Genomic DNA, 20840 nt, shown 5'->3' with positions numbered 1-20840 from the left:
TGGTCGGTGCTCTGTGGGCCCCACCATGATGTATGTATTTCATCCTTTTCGTTCATCCATTTTTAAAGATCATTTTATGGCTTGATCCCAAAAATGAGAGGTGTATAAATCTCAGGTGGACCACACCATATAAAAACAATATTGATTGGACATCCATTATTAAAATCCTCCTAAGGCCCACTGTACTGTTTATTTTGCATCCAATTGGTTGATTAGGTCATACAGACCCAGATGAAGTGAAAAAACAAAAATCAGCTTGATCCAAAACTTTTATGGCCCCAAAATGTTTTTTAAAGATGGACGCTCATTCAACACTGTTTCCTATAATGTGGTCCATTAAGATTGGGATATAACTCATTTTTGTTCTCAGATCGTAAAATGATCTGTTAAAATAGATGGACGGCATGGATGAAGCACATACAACATGGTGGGTCCCACGGAGCACCGACCACCAGCCATTGGCTGGTGTCAGGGGGAGTAGCCAATCCGTTTCCCTTCCGGGGGGGCGAACGACTTCATAGGCATGAAATCCACACCGTTCAGCAGGTGCAATATTAATGTTTTGCTTTGATTCCGAATATCATGCCGCCCTAAAACTCGGGTGGGTCTCACCATAGGAAGCAGTGGAAAAGCATTCCTAAAATCTCTAATTTATGTGGTGTGAAAGTTTCAGATCGTATTGATTTTGGAAAGTCACTTCATCATAGATATTTGCATCAGATGAGGATTAGATGGATGTAGATATGAGATCCCTGACACTTAAGTTTCAAATGTGGAGTGATATACCGGATGTATTTTGGAGTTGTCACTGGCTAAAATTTTCGAAATCGAAAGTCGATGGCATGTTAGACATTGCAGGACCACCTTAACCCAAGGGTTAAGATGAGCGGTCTGGATTTGGATGACTTCGGTGTGATTTTGGTCCGATGATGTTATGGAAGAGTCTTATTAGGCACCGATCTCTACTCATACAAACATACAATCACTACTTTATTAGATTTAGTAGATTTTGAATTCTAACTTTAAAATTATTTAAAAAATATAAAAAATAAAAACAAAAGATAGATGCACAACAATAAAATATATAAAAAGGAAGATGTATTAATATAATAAAAATAATTTAGTATTTAAAAATTATACATTTTTTTTTTTTTTGGGATTAGCTTGTTAGTGCACACCCATGTCATAACACACACTCCATGTTAGCCAACCCTGCTAGGATCGATACCAAGACCTCAAGACCTCAAGTGTTGAAACGAGGTATCTCTGCTCGGTCTGCCAACTGAGCTATGGATCTGGGTGTAAAATTATACGTCTCTATTTCACTGGATTTAGTACTTTTTGAATTCCAGCTTTAAAATGATTTAAAAATTATAAATAATAAAAATAATAGGTAAATGTATAAAAAGAAAGTGTATAAAAAGAGGATATAGTTACATAATATATGTAAAAAAACATAAATAAAACAATAAAAGAAATTATTTGGATTCGCGGATAACATTAGAATAAAGGCTCTTTGGCATCTATACTCCAATCTAATGAAAGCTTTTTCAATAAGACCTACTTTAACAAGCTCTTTTGTTCTAGTTCTTAAGATCGTTTGGTAAAATTAGGGTAAAAAAAAAAAAAATGGTTTTTTCGTATAATTGTCTACCATTAGGGTCATTGACCTATAATCATCCAATTTTAAAATATTTAAATTAATAAGCTTATGCTTTACACTTAGTCATTCTAATGTGTGGCATCTAATGATCAAGTGTTGTATGTGATTTAAAATCTGTATTTCTAAAATGATAAAACTGACTTCTAAGTAAAGTTAACCTTGCTGCCGATTGTTTATGTTGAACAAAACTTACAGGCTCTTTCCTCATTCATCACATACCACACAGCACAATTTTTAATGTGTGGAACTCCTCTTGCCCCACCATGATTTATATGTTAGATCCACACTGTCCATCAATTTGCCCATATCACTTTAGAGGACGAGCCCAAAAATGAAGCACATCCAAATCTCAAATGGACCATACCACAAAAAGCAGAAGGGATTGAACAATTATCATTGAACCCTTCCTAAGGTCCACCATAGGATTTATTTGTCATCTGACCTCTTCATAAGGTCACACGGACCTAGACGAAAGGAAAACACAAATGTCAGCTTAATCAAAGCCTTCCATGGCTCCGAAAAGTTTTCAACAATATGCATCCAATTTCCAACTGTTTCTTATAGTGTGGTTCACTTGAGACTGAGATCTACCTCATTTTTAGTCTCATACCCTAAAATGATAGGGAAAAATGGATGGATGATGTGTATCAAACATAGACATCATGATAATCATGATAGGGCCCATGGAAGTTCCACATGCCAACACTTTCAATTCTCTTCTCTCTTCCTACACTACGCTCCACAGCAAGCAAGAATTTCTTGACATGTGAAATTTACATGGGCCCACCATGACCTATTTCTAAGGTCCACACTGTCCATCCCTTTTTAAAAATCATTTTAGGATATGAGCCCAAAAACAAGACAAATCCATATATCAAGTGGACAACACAACAATAAACAATAGGAATTAGACTCCTACTATTGAAAACTTCTTAGAGCCACAGAAAGCTTTGATCAAGCTGATATTTGTGTTTTATCTTAATCCAGCTCTGTGTGACCTTATGAATAGGTTAAATGGTAAATAAACCTCATGATTGGCCCTATGAAGATTTCAACAATAGTTTGTTCAATCCCCACTGCTTTAGTGGCATGTTCCAATTGAGTTTGGATTTGTCTCATTTCCTTACTCATGCTCTAGAGTGATCTGGAAAATTTGATGAACGGTGTGGATCTAATATATAAATCATGGTGGGCCTAGAGAAGTTCCACACATTAAAAGTTGTGTTGTGTAGTGCTCAATCTATTCTGGAGAGAGAAAATCGGCGTGTTTGTAAACTCATGTCATTGACAATGATGTGTTTCAATGAGAAGCAATGGATGCAGATTTCCTAAGGAAGTTCTTGCATTAAGATGCTATGTGAGGCCTACCGTGATATTTGTGAGAAATCCACCCGGTCCATCCATTTTACAATATAATTTTAGGACATGCAGCAAGAAATGAGGCGGATCCAAAACTCAAGTGGGCCACATGAGAGGAAACAGTGGGATTCAATGACCACTGTTGAAACATTTGCAATTCCGTCCATCCATTTTACAAGCTAATTTTAGGACATGCCACCATAAATGAGGCGGATTCAAAATTCAAGTGGGCCACATGAGAGGAAACAGTGGGATTCAATGACAACCGTTGAAACATTTGCATGGCTACAAAAGTTTGTATCAAGCTAAATCTTTTGTGTTTTCACTTCATCCCCGTGGTAATGACCTTATAAACAGTTTGGATGGCATATGAATATCAAGGTGGAGCCCATGAAGATTTCAGTGTATGGCATTTCTTTCTCCAATTTTCCCTTTATGTGCTCCACTTAAGTTTTGGATTTGCCTCATTTTTTGTTGCACATCCGGAATTTGATGCTAAGAGCTTCTGCAAGAAACCCGTGCCTTATAAGACTGCACAAGTATTCTCCGTGTGTTCAAGTTGTGGGCTTTATCATATGTATGTGTTATATCTATGTCATCCACCGATTTTTCTACTTATTTTAGGACATGAGATAAAAATTGAAGTAGATTCATATCTCAGGTGGACCACAGCACTTCGCAGCACACAAAATAATGGTCGTTGAGCAGGCACCGTAAAAAATTTCTAAGGCCCACTTTGATGTTTATTTGTCATCCAACTTATTCATGTCATGCCCCGAAATTCGAATACAGAGTGTGTACCCTCAGACCCGAGTTACGGTAGATGACTTGTACACCATGTGTACTAAGACCATTCATTCATATCGTTTTTCAAAGGCTTACTTAAAATGTACACTAAGTTTTCAAACTCAAAACTTAAACAAAACATCTCATACTCATTTAATTCAATCACACACACATATATCCATCATCATGATTATTTATGGGCATTTAATCCACATATTAATAACATTCATAAAAGTTAATCACAATACCACCACCCACCCATTTGGGGCTTTATTAAACCATTAACTAAAAGAGTTAACTAGTCATAACTTTCAGTTACTTAACTAAAAATTATTCAAAGATGTAATTAAAGGAATAATATGATTTCAACTAGATATGTTAATGATTTAACATATTCAATTCGTCTTCATCAAGATAGAGCCAGAGCCCTTAAGAATTGTCCACTGGTTTACCTTCCTGTCCTGAAACTTGAGCAACAATTTTATCGTCCACTAAATCTATACGGTTTTTCCATCAATAAAACGTTAGCTGGCTAGGTCCAGTGAGTGAACCCATCATGGTTCATGCACGTTATAATTAAAATATAAATGCATGAATGCTATGAGATGCATGGATGCATGAATGCATCAAGTGGGTTGATCAATTCATTTGCTTGAGTTGGATTCCATTGACCCGCATCTTCCCTTTTTGGAGTAGGCTTCTACCATCTTGGTAGGCTTTCATATAATGTGAGCATCTAGGAATGGTCCCTAAGTCACCCAGTACTTAAGTACCTACAGGTCATTCAGGGAATGCCCACAAGTATTCAGCACAGTTTGCGATGCATGACATGGATGCATGACGAGAATGATTTGTGCATGGTATTAACAGTTGACAAATATATACACATAACAACATATGGCATTTCAATTATCAATGAATTTAAAAAACATTCCATACAAAAGATCACAATCATCAAAAGAATGAGATGTCTATTTTAATAACGATGGATAGAAAACATGTTGGGATCACTTACCTAATGGTTTGGCGATGATGAATTGTTTTTCGAATAATCGAAATATGATAGTTTCAAATTTCCTAAAATACAAATGTACATAGAACCATTATTCTAATTTATATGAATTTATATGATAAGATCCAACTTTGATTGATCGAGGACATGACAGGGTCCACAATATTCACAAATCTGGATCTCTTTAGATCCAACCCTTGATACAAGGTATGTAATCACAACCATTTCATGCGGCCTACTTGATTAATCAAAGTGGTCCCTACCATTTTTTTATTACATTTCAAATAACCTAACAATTATAATTAATAAAAAAATCAAATGACTCAATTCATCAAAGTTCTTAAATTCGGAGTATAAGTAGTATGTTTTTATCCTCCATCGGTAGGACCGAGTCGAACCGATAGAGTGTATGATTTGTCAAATATGGTTAGGATCTCTCTGTCTGTTTTAATCAATAATCCTACGTGTCAAATTAACAAACTCTGAAATTCTACTCCGTATTTTAGAGATGAATAAAAGTTTTGAGATTTTTCCTATTTAAGATCTAGAATACACTTTAAATTCATCGGTTAGATCCTAACCAATTAATGACATATTAAGGAATGGTTTAAGTAGGGCCAAATAATTAGTTTGATCTAAAACCTTAATAGGCCACATGATATTTTAAATACTTTTCCTTTTAACAAATACCATTTAATCGACACGGTCCACCTGATGGTCAGATTGACCTAATAATTATGGTTCTAACATAATTCAACCTCGCTAATTTGATGGATAGTGTGGATCGAATGTGATACATCTGATGATCCACTGATCATATGGGACAAATCTAAGCTATCCATCGATATCACAAAATTTTAAATTGATAATAGGTCAGTAGTTTGCGTATATCCAGACCATTTATATTTTTCAAATAAAAAGAATGATTCAAAGTATCATAAGTACAATCCTACCTTTTATCCTTGTGGCCCATCAAATGGTCAGATCTACCCAGATTATCTGGACCACAATTTATATTTATTCTAGAATGAGTATACATATCGGGGATCTGATCTGATCTGTCTGATCACCATTATAGATCTAAGGCATAAATAGTTCTTATGATTAAATCTGATAAAATGACCCATCCATTGATCAGATCGATATGAAATTCAAGGCACTATTATCATTTGGTGCTTAGGATCAAATGACCCATTCAGATCTATCTTAACATAGTTAGATTTTATCCATTAAATTTATTCATAAAATATTACTGACCAGATCTAAAATCATAAAGTATCATTTTATTAAAATTTTCTCTATGCACCTATACAATGATCGTGTGGATGATCCACATCATCCATTGTATAGATTAAGAAGAAATTAACAACATAATAAAAAATTAAAAAGATCAAGGGTTGAAAATTCCCTGATCAAGCCCCCGTAGAATCTCCTCTCTCCCTTTTCTAGGGTTTCCTATTTGTTTTATTAAAGTCGATTCCTCAACCTCTCTCTCAACTAAAAGTGTCTCTACGAACTCAATTATTGACTTATTTTTGCTTTATAATTAAAAATAAAATATTTAACTATTTATTTTACTTTTTAGTGCACCAAAATTTAGGGTTATTACAATTCATAAGGTCGCATAGATCTAAATGAAGGGAAAACATAAATATTAGCTTGATCCAAAACTTTTATTAGCCCCCAAAAAGTTTCAAATAGTGGGCATGTAATCAACATTGTTTTGCTTTATAGTGGATCCACATGCTATTTAGATCCGACTCATTTTTTAGCCCGATGGCCTAATATGAGCTGACATAATGGATGGACGATGTCGATCACATGCATATATAAAGCTAGCCCATCCAATCTTCCACATGCCCACCCCATTATAACAAGGTATAACTATAAATACCAAAGGGTGAGGGCAAATATGTGTTTTTCACAGTTTAACCGTGTTTTTTATATTAATAATTAACAATCAAAATCCAAGAGGCGGCTATTTTTCTACATTTAGGAAGCATAAGCTTACTAATTTAATATTTTAAAATCGAGTGATTATATGTCGATGGCTTTAAAGGTAGATAGTTATATGGAAAAGCCCGAGGAAAAAAGAAAAAAGGCTGTTATATGAAATAAGCATGTTTGAGAAAATTTTTAATGCAAGGCTTGTCTTGGATGTGGACCATTCATCACTAGGGGTTGATCTTTGACATGGACTATCATTATGCGGGGCCCACCTTGATGTGGGTCATCTATCATGTGGGCTCCACCTTCGAAGTGGGTTATCCATCATGTGGGGCCCACTTTTGATGTCCACCATCCATCGTCTAGGGCGCACCTTCTATGTGAATCATCCATCATGTTGGGCCACTTTGGACATGGGTTGTCTATCATGCGAGACCTTAGATGTGGACCGTCCATTAGGTGCAGCCCATTTGATGTGGACTGTCCATCATAAGGGGCCGCAATTTGATGTGGGTCATCCATCATGTGAGGCCCAATCATCCATTATGTGGGCTACCTTGATGTGGACCATTCATTATATGGGCTCTACCTTCAACACAAGTAATTCATCATGTGGGCCCACCTTTGATGTCAACCGTCCACCATATGGGCCCACTTTTGATATCCATCATCCATTATGTGGGTCCCAACTTTGATGTGGATTGTCCATCAAGTGGGGCCCATTTAATGTGCATGGTCCATCAAGTTAGGCCACACTTTGATGTGGGTCATCCATCAAGTGGGGCCCACCTTTGATGTGAATTGTGCATTATGTGGGCCCACCTTGATGTGTACCATTCATCATGTGGGGGGCTTTAACATGGGTCAGTTATCATGCAGGCCCACTTTTGATGTCCACCATATATCATGTGGATCCCACCTTTGGTATGGATCGTCCATCATTTCTAGCCCACTTGATGTAGATAGTCCATCATACAGGGCCACATTTTGATGTGGCCCATCGATCATGCGGGACTACATTTTAATGTGGGCCATCCATCATGTGAGACCCACCTTTGATGTTCACCATTCATCATGTGGTCCAACCTTTATTGTGGACCGTCCATCATATGGTGTCCAACTTTCAATATGGGTCGTTCATCATGTGGGCCCACTTTTGACGTCAACATTCTACCATGTGGTTCCACCTTTAATGTCCACCATCCATCATATGGGTCCCACCTTTGATATGAGCCGTTCATCATGTGGGGCCACACTTTGATGTGGTGTATTCATCATGTGGGGCCACACTTTGATGTGGTGTATCCATCATGTGGGGCCACCTTTAATGATGTAACCGTGCATTGTGTAGGCCCACCTTTAATGTGACCATGCATTATGGTAAATTATCAAATAAATTTAAGATTAATGCTGTAGTTTCAATGTTTCAACACTTATTCTCACTCTGATTTTGGTAGACATTAAATATTTTGTTCCAGTACGCTTTTTCAATGGCATGTATAATTGCAGGATATGAATACATTTTAATTATCTCTCGATCTACCTGTATTTAATAGTACTGTGACATTCCAGCTGAATGTAACATGTATTTTCATTTCCAACATGCATTAAAATCTTATAACTGTTGTCCCTTTTTATTCCCATGAGTATGGCGTTCACCGCATTCCATCCTGACACCCAAACACAACTTCCCAAGGGCCAGGTATGATGTGTTCAATTTGTGATCAGATTAATGTATAACTCTATTTCTTTCGTGAACGCATGTGTAGGCAAGATTTATCATGGAGGGTAACTACCGGATGATTGGAGTATCGTGTCTTACATTGGTATGAATTTCCATTTCCCATTGACATTACAGGTCATCACATACTGACATCATTCGGACATGTATAGGCAGTAGTCAGACCTAGTAGAAGGATATGCATTGCGTTTCTCTAGGTTGATGTACAATGCTTTCATCCGTCACCGGATTATCTCCTTCTTGAGGTCTAATTTGCATTAATTGCAAAGTACATTTTTTTTGTAGTCGGGTCGTAATTGATTTACTAAACAGTTTATCCATGAATGCCCTTGTTGACAACCTCCTTCTACAATAAGGTCACGCACTAAATAACCATGCAGGCCGGACTCCATGTCCGAGACTTGATTCCATCGGCTTGTGTAAGTTCTATAGAATGGCACGGATCTTCTCGTTTTATGTTTTTTCTTATATATGATTACAAAGTGCATGAAAATGAGACAGGAATTCAATTTTCATTTTGTTTTGCTTTCGCAGGCAATGATTCATGTCCCTGGTTCACGGTCCGTATGGTGGCTCTATCTTTCCGATCTATCACACATCCTGACAATGTGGTCGTCTTGTAAGGGAGATTGGAGGATCATGACAAAAGACAGACGATATTTGCGTGATGTTTATTCTGATTTGATGTGTTTGTTGCATGTAACTTAATTGTTGAGTGCGGCTTACTACCTTAGTGGTAGCGTCATTATAATGAATGTAGTATATTTGAATATTTTGGACACATGTTAACCTACATTTCCCCACACATCAGGTATCTTTGGCACTTTTCTATAACTAATTGAACTGACAATAAATAAAAACAAAAACCCAAGTATGGAAAGATCTAGATACGATGTGGGTGGTTAGAGTTGAGGAAGTGACTTTTTTTTTTTTTTTGAGAAAGATCCATCAATGATGGGCCATCAAATCAATGGCTTAGATCAACCGGCCATGGGACCCATGTGTAGAAAAATGCTGTACAAACAAGAAACTCCCACTCTTGTATTAAAAAAAAACCTTGTGTGTATGGGATTGTGTGCCTGAGTGCATATATTCTGTGATGTGTATGTAAAATCCAAACCGTGCATCAGGCCAGCCTTCACATGAGAACAGTGAATCCCGAGAATCATCCCTATAAAAACCTTAGGTGGGACACACAGAGAAAGCCTAAAACTTATATATTCAGGTACCGTGGCACACCTAAATTTTGGAAGCTAGCCTCACATCTTATTTGGAAGTTTGCACGGTTGATTTACCCACAATTTCACTTTGTTGAGGCCCACCTTGGTTATGGATCATGGATTTTTGGGATCTTTGCCTAATTCGTATGCGTATGTAATGGATGATTGGATTGCACTCACATGTAATAGAGACGCGGCTTAAGCCAATCACATGCTGATCTGGTGGGCTATTATATAGATGTATACTACATCCAAAAGGAAGGGGATTAGGCTGTATTAGTTCTCCGTCCAGCAGCCGGTATATGAAACAGTTAGCTGATCAGAGTAAACCCACGGTCCACATTCAACCACAAAAAATCACAACAAATGAACGGTGGGAGTTGTCCAATCGGTTGGATTATTACATACATCAAAATTATGCATGGCCCACCTGATCAATGGTCTGGATTAACATACATATTTGCCTAATGTAGAGGGAGGTGCATGCATCTTCTTACCGTGGGTCCCACGTACCAGCCTTATAGTGTGTACAGTGGCCAGGGCCAGGGGTAGCGTCTTGGGTAGCGTCCGTTTCCGATATCCAATTGAATCCCACCGACTATCAGCATGTGTCAATAACTCGCGGGATGGTTGCAATCCCACGGAACCCAAACAGGCCCGGGCTAGGAATGGTATAATGGAGTACACCTTGGTACCCGACGACTCACCGCACGTCATAAATGCATCCCTCACGAGGAATTTCATCCCACGTAAACCGCTTTATTTCATGCACCCAGACTGGCCGTAAAATGGTTTTACCATTTTCGAGTTAATATCGCGAATAAAATGCGATATATTTAAAATCATCGGAGATTTGAAAATTATCGCGAGATTTTCAAAATGTCGGCTATATTTGTCACACGCGCCTCAACGAGGGGAGAACTGTTGGCATACTAGCATGGATCTGAGTTGCGCTTTTACTGCAACTGCCAGTCGTTTTAAATGGTGGCCGATTTTCTACGGCTGCAAGAAGACATGGTTATCTTTTTGAAATTTTCGATTTATAAATATATATAGTCCTTGTTGTGGAAGTGTAACTGAGTTTTAATATCGGAGTGTTTGGGATTTCTATGAGAGCTCTTTGGCGGGAACTGCAAGCAGGTTCGTTTCGTCTTCTTCTCATGCTCTACCTTTAATTATTATTTCTCAAAGGTGGATGCTCAATCAAAAGAAAAAAGGAAAACAAAAAACCATTTTGATAATTTAATGAAAAAGAAAGTTCAAATTTCAAACCGTTGTGTTGGATTTTGAATGGTAGAGTTGATTTGAATGTGCTTAATTTCATAAGTGACGATGTTTGGCGAAATAGGTCTTTCAAAAATGTATTTGTATCAGCCATATGAAGTAATTGTTGAATGTGAGAAGTATCTGGGTAGTCTTTTTTCACCCTTTTATATCTATTTGATAACTTTCAAATGATATCTTGATTTAGATTCTATGTTTTCATTGATGAAATAAATTTTAATATACATTTTAAATGGGTTTTAAATCATATCCTGATCTTTTCATGTTTTTCTGGATTTTTATATATATATTTTTTTAAAAAGGCCAATATGAAAAGTCAACCAAAGTATAGTATGTTTGTTGATGTATCATGTCTTGTGGCAATACACAATGATTTTTTTTAGCATTGATAATGAAACCCATCTAGTGTTATGAATTTTACATTGACTTTGAATGGGAAGAAGTTGTTATGAATGTTTTTCTTTGAACAAGAGAGAAGTATCATAGGAGATTTTCAATGATATTTTTGTATGGTTACCATCGTCCTGTTTTCTCCTTCTTACTGAAATTATTATATTGGCAACCTCCTGAGTTCTAAATTTGAATTTCTTAAGAAGAGATTTTATAATGAAAGAAGCTTAGATGAGTTTTTTAATTGGAATGAGCAAGGAAGAGGAGGAGACAAATTTTAAGATTTTTTTCATGTGTGCAGGCTTGTTGGATGTTTTCAATCAAAGAAGTCAGTATTGCACTTTTGTTCTTGTGACCATGAATTTTCATATTAGGAAACTTTAATGGAAAAAACCATTTCTGTTTGATTTTTGTGCTCATGTTCAATTTCAAATTTATACATGAGATGTTTTGGCAGAAGAAGGAAGAGTTTGAGAATTTGAAGGAGATTTGGATATGGGGCTCAGAAATCTTTTTATTTCCGCGGCTATGCCAGTTCTGAAACTTCTTATTGTGACTGGCGTTGGGTCATATCTTGCAACGAAGCGTGTCGGTATCTTAGGTGGAGATGCTAGGAAACATTTGAACAATGTGAGTTTGATTGTGGTTTTGCGAGCATGTGCTTTTGTAACTAACTACTGTTTTGGATACATGATCTGTTTGTGTTGTTCATACGCATAGACTCAATTAACAAACTTCCAATAGAACAAAATCAATTTGTGGACTTCCGGACATGATTGAATTTTGAACTTAATTGAGTTTGATTGAATTTGTTACCTAACAATTCAGGGGAAATTATTTTAGGATAGGCCCATGGTACATGCCCAAGAATCAGACAGCAAACAAAATTAACGAAGGATAAATATACTATAAATCCCTTTTGGGTGTGATTGGTTGCACCAAATTTCATGAAATATCATGAAATCTTGCACCAAATTGGACTGATTAAGCATGAAACTTCATGATATTTGGGCAACCAAACTCTGCCTGTAAGTGGGACTTGAAAGGAACACAGTTGCAATTGGGCTTCTTGTCCATTATGCATAGTAGAAAAAAATCCTTTTTTAAAAATCAAATCCTTGTGATTAAACTGAATGTTCAAAATCAACTCACCCATCTCATTCTCAATAGAAATTCTTTTCTTTTTTTTTTTTTTACTTGAAATTTAATATTTAATTTCAAATGGAAAATCGAGAAATTGCCCGTTCTGCTTTCTTATCATTTGCTGTTTTTGTAGTAATATTTCTTAATTCTTTATTTTTGTGAATTTTGTGTCTACACAGGCATTCTTTTGGCTAGACTAATCGGTGCAATCTGTTCATGAACAGGTGGTGTTTTATGTATTCAATCCATGCTTCGTGTACATCAATCTATCTAAAACTATCACACTCAAAAGCATGGTTTCGTTGTGAGTTTCTTGTTCTTTTTCCGTTTCTTTGTTGCGTGCAGGACAGGTGGAGGGAAATGAAGATTTTGTTTTCTGAACTTGCATTCTGTTCCATGAAAAAATTCAGATTACTAGATAATCCTTGGAATTCACCTGATTCTATTCAGTTGAATTAGTCCTCTTGTTTTTATTTATTTTTTATTTTTTATTTTTTTTATATAACTTAAGGTTTTCTATTAGCATTTTTCACCAGTGAGAAAAGATCTGAATTTATCTTAAATATGTAACATGCATGCTTGGGAAAATGATAACAACTCCATTGTAAACATCACAATCATCATAGGGTGATCAAATACATTGGTCATGGTCCCCAAAATTGCTGTTATTGGACAATCCTAGATGTTCGATTTCGACCGTTACTCTTTTCTGATAAAAAACTTCTAAACCACGCGTTTGCATGCCCATGATGCAATAGCTAAGAAAGTCTGTCAGTCAGTAATCTTGGGTTGTTTCATTTTAACACGTTGGCCCACTAGATCAACAATTATGATCCCCTGAGATGATTCCCATGCATAATGCTAGAGATGCAGCTTGGATATAATTTCATAAAGATGGGAACCAAAAATGGCTTTGGTAACCATATTGGCCAGTTGGTCCTTAGATGACAAGTGAGGCGTATAGATAACACCCATGACTAATTTCTCACAAAGAGGGAGGGAGAGAGGCATCTTCTTTCTTCTCTTGTGGGTGTTCTTCTATGTATGGGAGAGCCTAATGCTCTGATACCAAGTTATGAATTAGGTTAGAGTTTTGGGTCCCCCATCTCTATTTATTAATATTTAAAATTTGTGGCAGTCCAAGGGACTACCTACATACATACACACCCACTGATAAGATGGAAACACACCACCCCCATCATTGCTCACAAGCAATGCCAGCAAGCTCCATTTGTTGCTTATTTGTTAAGACTCACCAGAAAATGATGGTTTTTTCTTGTTCCATCATTGACCAAAATCCTTGTAGTATTTTCACTTGACAAGAGTTGTTATTTTTTTTAACCAGATGCTCCTTGTTAAATGTACAGATGGTTCATGCCATTAAATATCCTTCTTACTTTCATAATTGGCACAGTACTTGGGTGGGTTGTCATCCAAATTATAAAACCTCCTTCCCGTTTGAGGGGGCTCGTTTTGGGCTGTTGTGCTGGTGGTAAGTATCATCATCATACTTTTACTGGCGTTTCTTTCACTGATCTGATCAATGTGGAAAATGATCTCTCGTTGCTTTGGTTTCACAAACAGGAAATCTGGGGAATATGCTCATTATTATAGTCCCAGCTATCTGTAAAGAGAAAGGAAATCCATTTGGAGCTCAAGATCTCTGCAATAAATATGGACTCGCATACGCTTCACTGTCTATGGCTGTAAGATGAACTTTTCAAATAGCTTCCTTTGCATTCTAAAGTTTCTGCACTTTCTTAGTAATTAGCATTAAGTAGTGAATTATACTACTTGCAAGTGCCCCACACATGCCAACGTGGGACATGTGTGTGAGTCCAGGTGACTCATTAAGCAGGTCTAATGAACAGCTCAGATAATGCATCCATTCGGGCACCACAGTCACTTGTACTGGGCATCATTAACAGATGGGTGATAGTAAATATCAGTCATTTACCCATGAGGACATACCTAATGACTTGAAAGGATATCATAAAGAAGTGATTTTGATTCTTGTTTCTTGCTTATTGCAATGCTTTAGATAGGATCCATCTTTCTGTGGTCTTATGTCTACAATGTGGTACGAATATCTTCGAGTTGGAGCGACAAGTCAGGCATAGTGAATGGTGTCATGGCTAGTACAAATCTGCCTGAAGAAAGATCAAAGGCACGCCCAGGGGAGCCAATTTCAACCCAGAATCCCACTATGTGTGAGCATTTAGAAGATCAACGTGAACCGCCTTCCACTAGAACCGAGGAGTTAAACGGAAAACCGATGGTTAGTCTCTTGCTTTCTATTTAAAATTCAAATGTTCAGTTTTGATTAATTTCAATTGCCTACAAGATGGTTATTTGCTTAACACTCAATATAAGAAATTATAGATTTTTTTTTTGTCAATATCCTCTGTTACTTATTTGACTATCTATCCTCTTATGTTTTTCTTCAATTTCATGCATTCTGTGGTGAATAAATGTTCCAAGACCTTTACATTTTATTGCATGTTTGCCTCTGATGATATGTGGCAGTGGTATAATATTGCCTTATCCTGATCAATTAATGCCTTTGGTCAGCCTTAGCTGATTGAGGTTATCCAAGTGTAAATCCTAGAATCCAAGTCGTATAAAAGCATTCAAGAACCAACTCCAATAAAAATAGGAAGCGGTCCTTTCCATTGACAGAGTGCAACCACATGCTTCACAAATGGATGCAAAGTCTATCTGTCACCATTGATTTAAAGATGCATTTGGGTGTTTCTCATTAGGCATTTTGATGGGAATTAATTATATGCCATGATCCTCAAGCCCAGGACAATTTTTCTTTTTTCTTTTTTTTCTTTTTTTTAAAAAATTTTTTTTAAAAAATTTGAGTGGGGTCCAGTTCCATGATCTAGACCATTATTCTGATGAGCCCCACCATTGGTGGACCTTGCTATGAAAGTCTTCCAGACTTGAAGATCCTAGCCACCAAACTTGGGGCCTTTCAGTTGAATGTGGACCCTCATTGCATCTATTCTTGACTATCTTCTTGCAGGCCATAATCTTGAATGTTAGGATTGTCCTATCAAGGAGATTTTCAATGCTTAGTCCATCTATTATGGGTCCAACAGACTGATGGTGGGCCCCACTAGTAGATATCCTTGGATTGAGGATCATATAATTCCTCCTCAATTTATATCTGGTTTTGGTTGAAACACATGAAGAAAATGAAGTGTACTCCGAACCTTGGTATGATATCTTCTTGTTTGTCTATGTCCATCCATTGAGCACAATGTTGTGATGGAATTTAATGAACTACATTCAATTGTTTGACTTGTGTTGGAGTTAGCATATCTAGTCTACGAAGGCTCATTCATTCATCACAAGTAATACTGGATTACGACATCTGATTGTCATGGAAAGTATCGTTAAGCCCAAACTAATTCTCCATATTAACCTTTCCATGTTTTTTTCTTCAAGGTACCAGTTCCGGTTCCAGCTCAGCTTAAACAAATTTTAAAGACGATTTCAGGAAAAGTCAACTTGAAGAAGTTATTGGCACCTTCGACCATCGGAGTGGTATGCTTGCCATGCTTACTTTTTCACCAGAAGTTATTCTTACACCATTGACATAGGCCTGAGTCGTGAAGAATTTCTTTCCATCTAGAAAGATTCTTCACAAAAACCTGTTTTTTTTAATGTCAAATGTATCAGTACATTGACCTAGGAAATTACTCAATTTAGAGAATGCTTAAAGCAGAACCTTTTCCACTACTAATTGTCAAGTTACTCTTTACAAGAAATAGAACAAATGTAAATGTTACATCCATCTATTTTACATGAATGCTTGAAAAATGTATAACATGTCCTGTTTTTGAAACTTCAGTTTTAAGTGCAAAATCTACACCCACGAATCAACATAGTTGTATCATACCCATGTCAACCATGATTTCCACCTTTCATTATTATGTTACTGGGAGATGTTTATGCTTGAAATTTTGTACTACATGTAAATTGGTGGATCAATCTGAACGCCATTTTTACTAGCTTATGCGTCATTTATATCTTGAATGGTGCCATATATTTAGAGAACTTGAGTTTGAACTGAGATGAAATTTTGCTAATTATGTATAGTTTATAGTGGTCTGTAGACTAAGTTGCAATCTATTTCCTTGTATAGATTATTGGGTTTTTCATCGGAATGATTGCTCCAATCAGAAAGCTGCTCATTGGTGAAAATGCTCCTCTTCGGGTGATCCAAGCATCTGCTGCATTGTTAGGGTATGAACCATTGACATTTTTATCGGATTAAAATGACTAGAAGAGATAAATTACACATTTTAACTATCCCACTCTACTGACAGATTCATCCACCCCCTTTCTCTTTATTTCTTTATTATTATTATTATTTTTTTTCTAATTTGAAAATTGGTGTGAGAAGATTTTGTGTGGTCTCCTGTATACTTAATTTATTCAGATATTGTTTTGCCTCAATCAACTCGTTGATTGTAATCAACCTATGTAATAGACTGTTAGATAGTGCTTGATTGTAATCAACCTATTCAATAGTCTATTACATTGCACTTGTAGGAGTTTTGTGCTCTCATTGCCGGTACCAAGCCCAGATAAAGGAGTTTTGTGTGAGGTTGGCAGCCATTGTCAAACTTATGCCATTACTTCCAAGTTCCAACATGATCTGAACAATATGACATTCCAAGATAGGGTGGAATGGCGGAACAGGATTCATGTAGCCAGACCCAATTAATTGAGATAAGGCTTTGATGGTGATGATAATGATGATGTCGTCTTCCCTCAGTTGTGAATCCCAGTTATAAGATTAAACGAGTGTTTGAGATTAACTGGCTTAAGCAATTGCTAAAACCGGTTAAGACTTTTAGTATTTAAATTTAAAATTTCCAATAGAAAAATCACATTTCATGCCACGATCCCAACTATGGACACCAATTTCCTAGAACCCTCAAATGGAACCCATGAAACCAAATGCTCTATGGGGCCCATTGTGATGCCTGTGCAATATCTAATCCGTTTTGAATGTAATTAATATTTGTGTTTTCCCTCCATTCAGAACTTTGTGACCTAATCAATACGTGAGATGGCAAATAAACATTACCTTAAGAAGTTTATAATAACCACCGTTCGATTATTACTGTTTTCTCGTGTAGTCTATCCAAATCAGTATGATCCACTTGAGATTCAAATTTACCTTATTTTTAGGCTGCGCATGTCTTAAAATAATGAACCAAAATAGATGAATAGTGGGGATAAAATACATGCATCATTTTGGGCTCACACACCAACCAGCACCAGTGAGTGGTTTCAATATGCAATCCACGTCCTTTGAGTGAATGCCACGTGTGCCTGCGTATCAAGTGTCATGCTCTGACAGAGTAACCAATAAATCCCCTTAAATTCTGTGTTGTGCGCTTTGGTCGCAAATGGACCCCACATTGCAATTGACCACACCTCGTTGCATTAAGACAAACGACGGGTGACGTATCATACGGTAGAACCTGTTGAACGGGGATTTGGTAGAGCGATCTTCGAGTTACATATACATGGTATGGTACAGCACCGTTTGGGACCGTCCATCTAGTTGCCACTACCATTAATGTGAATGTTTCAAAATGCACATTTATCCGATCATATTAGACGTCAGATCAATGCTTTTCAAGGAAACCGTAGAAGACAGACATGGTTGACTGTCGAAATTCACTGTGGAATAAGTGATGTCTATTTATGTTGGATAGATGTGAATTCTAAAACATGTGCGATCAAAGACATGTTCCACTATATGGACGGTTCCGATTATTAGGTCATCCTGCCACGTGTATTGTGTAAACATGACTGCCATATTCCGGTTCTAACGAGATCTTCCAGCTGTACCGTCAGTTAATAAAAGCTGCATGACTCGCCTCAACAAAACATTATTTTTTGGTCAGAAGCTATGGTGATACTTCAACACATTTTTCTAGTGATGATAATTCGTGTAAAACAATGGGAGTCGAGCATGAGCATGCGCACAACTTCCGTGGGGCGAACGACTTCACGGTCATGAGATCCACACCGTCCATCAGGTGCAATATTAATGTTTTGCTTTGACTCCAAATATCACGCCGCCCTAAAACTCGGGTGGGTCTCACCATATGAAGCAGTGGAAATCATGCCTAAAATCTATAATTCATGTGGTGTGAAAGGTATACTGATCTTGTAAAGTCACTTAATCATAGATATTTGCATCAGATGAACGGATTAGATGGATGTAGGTATGAGATCCCTGACAGTTAAGCTTCATATGTGGAGTGATATACCAGATGTATTTTGGTGTTGTCACTGGCTAAAAATTTCGAAATCGAAAATCGATGCCATGTTAGACATTGCATAACCACGTTAATCCAAGGGTTAAGATGAGCGGTGTGGATTTAAATGACTTTGGTGCCATTTATGTCCCAAGATGTAAGGTAAGAGTCTTATTAGGCACTACTCTCAACTCATACCACTATAACAAATTAGACTTTTTGCAATAATTTTTTTAGCAACGAGTCTAATTTCCTCGCAAAAAGTTAATTTTTTATAATGACATTTCAAGTCGTCGCAAAAAATAGATTATTTACGATGGCAAATCAAATCGTTGCTAATAGTTAACTTTTTTGCGACGAGCTTCAATTGTCGTTGCAAAACTTGTCGCGAAAATTTTTCATATAAAAAAAAGTTTTTTGCGACGACACAACAGTTATTGTAAACAGTAGCTTTTGTGACGACTGGTTAAGCTCGTTGCGAAAATACAACATTAGACTTTTTTCCATAGTTCTTTTTGCAATAACTAATTAAACTCATTGCAAAAAGTACTAAATTATACTTTTTGCAACGAATGTAGTTTCATTGTGAAATGGTAGAGTATTTGCAACAATATTTTAAATCATCGTAAATAGTCAACGTTTTTGCGACGAGCTGCAATTGTCGTTGCAAAATCTTTTCTCACCAATTTTTCCCGGCATTTTACATGGTGAGAAAAACTTTTCGTGACACATTTCAATTATCATTGCTAATGTTCAGTTTATACAACGAATCGAGTGTCATCGTATTTTTTGCAACGACACAAAAGTCGTTGCAAATAGTTTATTTTAGCGAGAGTATTTGCAATAACATTATAAATCATTGCAAATAGTCAACGTTTTTACGACGAGCTATAATTATTGTTGCTAAAACATTTCCCACCAATTTTTTTCAGAAAAATTAAATGGTGGGAAAGACGTTTCGCCACGTGTTTCAATTGTCATCGCTAATGTTTACTTTATGCGACGAATTGAGCGTCATTGTAAAACATTATTTTTTACAACGACATAAAAGTCGTTGCAACTAGTTTATTTTAGAGACGACTAGGTTAACTCGTTGCGACAAATACCAACTAAAACCATTTACGACGAATGTAGTTTCATTGTGAAATGTTAGAGTATTTACAACAACATTCTAAATCATCATAAATAGTCAATGTTTTTACGACGAGCTATAATTATCGTCGTAAAAACTTTTTCCACCGATTTTTTTTAAAAAAAATTACATAGCAGGAAAGATGTTTCGCCATGCATTTCAATTGTCATCGCTAATGTTCACTTTATACGACGAATAGAGTGTCGTCGTAAAATATTATTTTTTGCAACGACATAAAAGTTGTTGCAAATAGTTTGTTTTAGTGACGACTAGGTTAACTCGTTGCAACAAATACCAACTGAAACTTTTTGCGATGAATATAATTTCATTGCGACATAGTAAAGTATTTGCAATAACATTGTAAATTATCTGCCTGTGTACTATTATGAATAGGTTTCCTTTATCTGTTTGTGTGCTCATCAATTAAACAATAGAAACCAACGTATATTGCCTCAATAAGTTCCTGGTCGATGATCGAACAGTGCGCATTACTGATGATCGCTCGATCGACTTCCTAATTAACAATCGGATGACACAAAGTGTTGTTGAACATCTGATGAACCTCCATTTAATGATTGAATGATACAAACCAACATAAATCTTGTGATCAATTCTCCTATTGACGATGGAATGGTGCACATTGACAATCACTTGATCGACCTCCAATCAACAATCGAACAATAGAAAGTGTTGTTGACCATCCGATTAACTTCCAATCCTTTATCAAATCATAGAAATCATCGTACATCACTTCATTAAGTCTCCAATCAATAATCGAATGTTACACGTCACCGAAAATCAAAAGATCAACCTCCCAATCAATGATCATACAACACAAAGTGCTTTTGACCATTAGATCAACCTCCAATC

General features: G+C 36.6%; 1 protein-coding gene and 1 long non-coding RNA gene across 4 annotated transcripts in view; both read left to right on the top strand.

Moving 5' to 3' along the window:
- Positions 1-8274: 8274 nt before the first annotated feature.
- On the top strand, positions 8275-9339 carry LOC131220349 (uncharacterized). The gene is made up of 3 exons (XR_009158547.1): positions 8275-8593; positions 8794-8927; positions 9043-9339. It is a non-coding gene; the product is annotated as an uncharacterized LOC131220349 (long non-coding RNA).
- A 1323-nt stretch (positions 9340-10662) lies between these two features.
- LOC131218967 (protein PIN-LIKES 3-like) overlaps positions 10663-20840 on the top strand; it is a 55159-nt gene continuing 44981 nt past the window's right edge. The window contains exons 1-8 of one of the 3 annotated variants that reach the window (XM_058213900.1): positions 10664-10868; positions 11863-12032; positions 12770-12849; positions 13913-14037; positions 14130-14251; positions 14587-14823; positions 16002-16100; positions 16702-16802. In XM_058213900.1, the coding sequence (XP_058069883.1) occupies positions 11898-12032; positions 12770-12849; positions 13913-14037; positions 14130-14251; positions 14587-14823; positions 16002-16100; positions 16702-16802 (899 nt within the window). In that variant the 5' untranslated portion in view covers positions 10664-10868; positions 11863-11897. Of the gene's footprint in view, positions 10869-11859; positions 12033-12769; positions 12850-13912; positions 14038-14129; positions 14252-14586; positions 14824-16001; positions 16101-16701; positions 16803-20840 lie in introns of all 3 variants that reach the window. The other 2 variants (XM_058213887.1, XM_058213910.1) reach the window with 2 other exon arrangements.

This window comes from Magnolia sinica, chromosome 1 (assembly GCF_029962835.1).
Source record: "Magnolia sinica isolate HGM2019 chromosome 1, MsV1, whole genome shotgun sequence".
Classification (NCBI taxonomy): domain Eukaryota; kingdom Viridiplantae; phylum Streptophyta; class Magnoliopsida; order Magnoliales; family Magnoliaceae; genus Magnolia; species Magnolia sinica.
The sequence above is the reverse complement of the archived record's forward strand: the minus strand, read 5'-3'. Positions and strand labels throughout refer to the sequence as shown.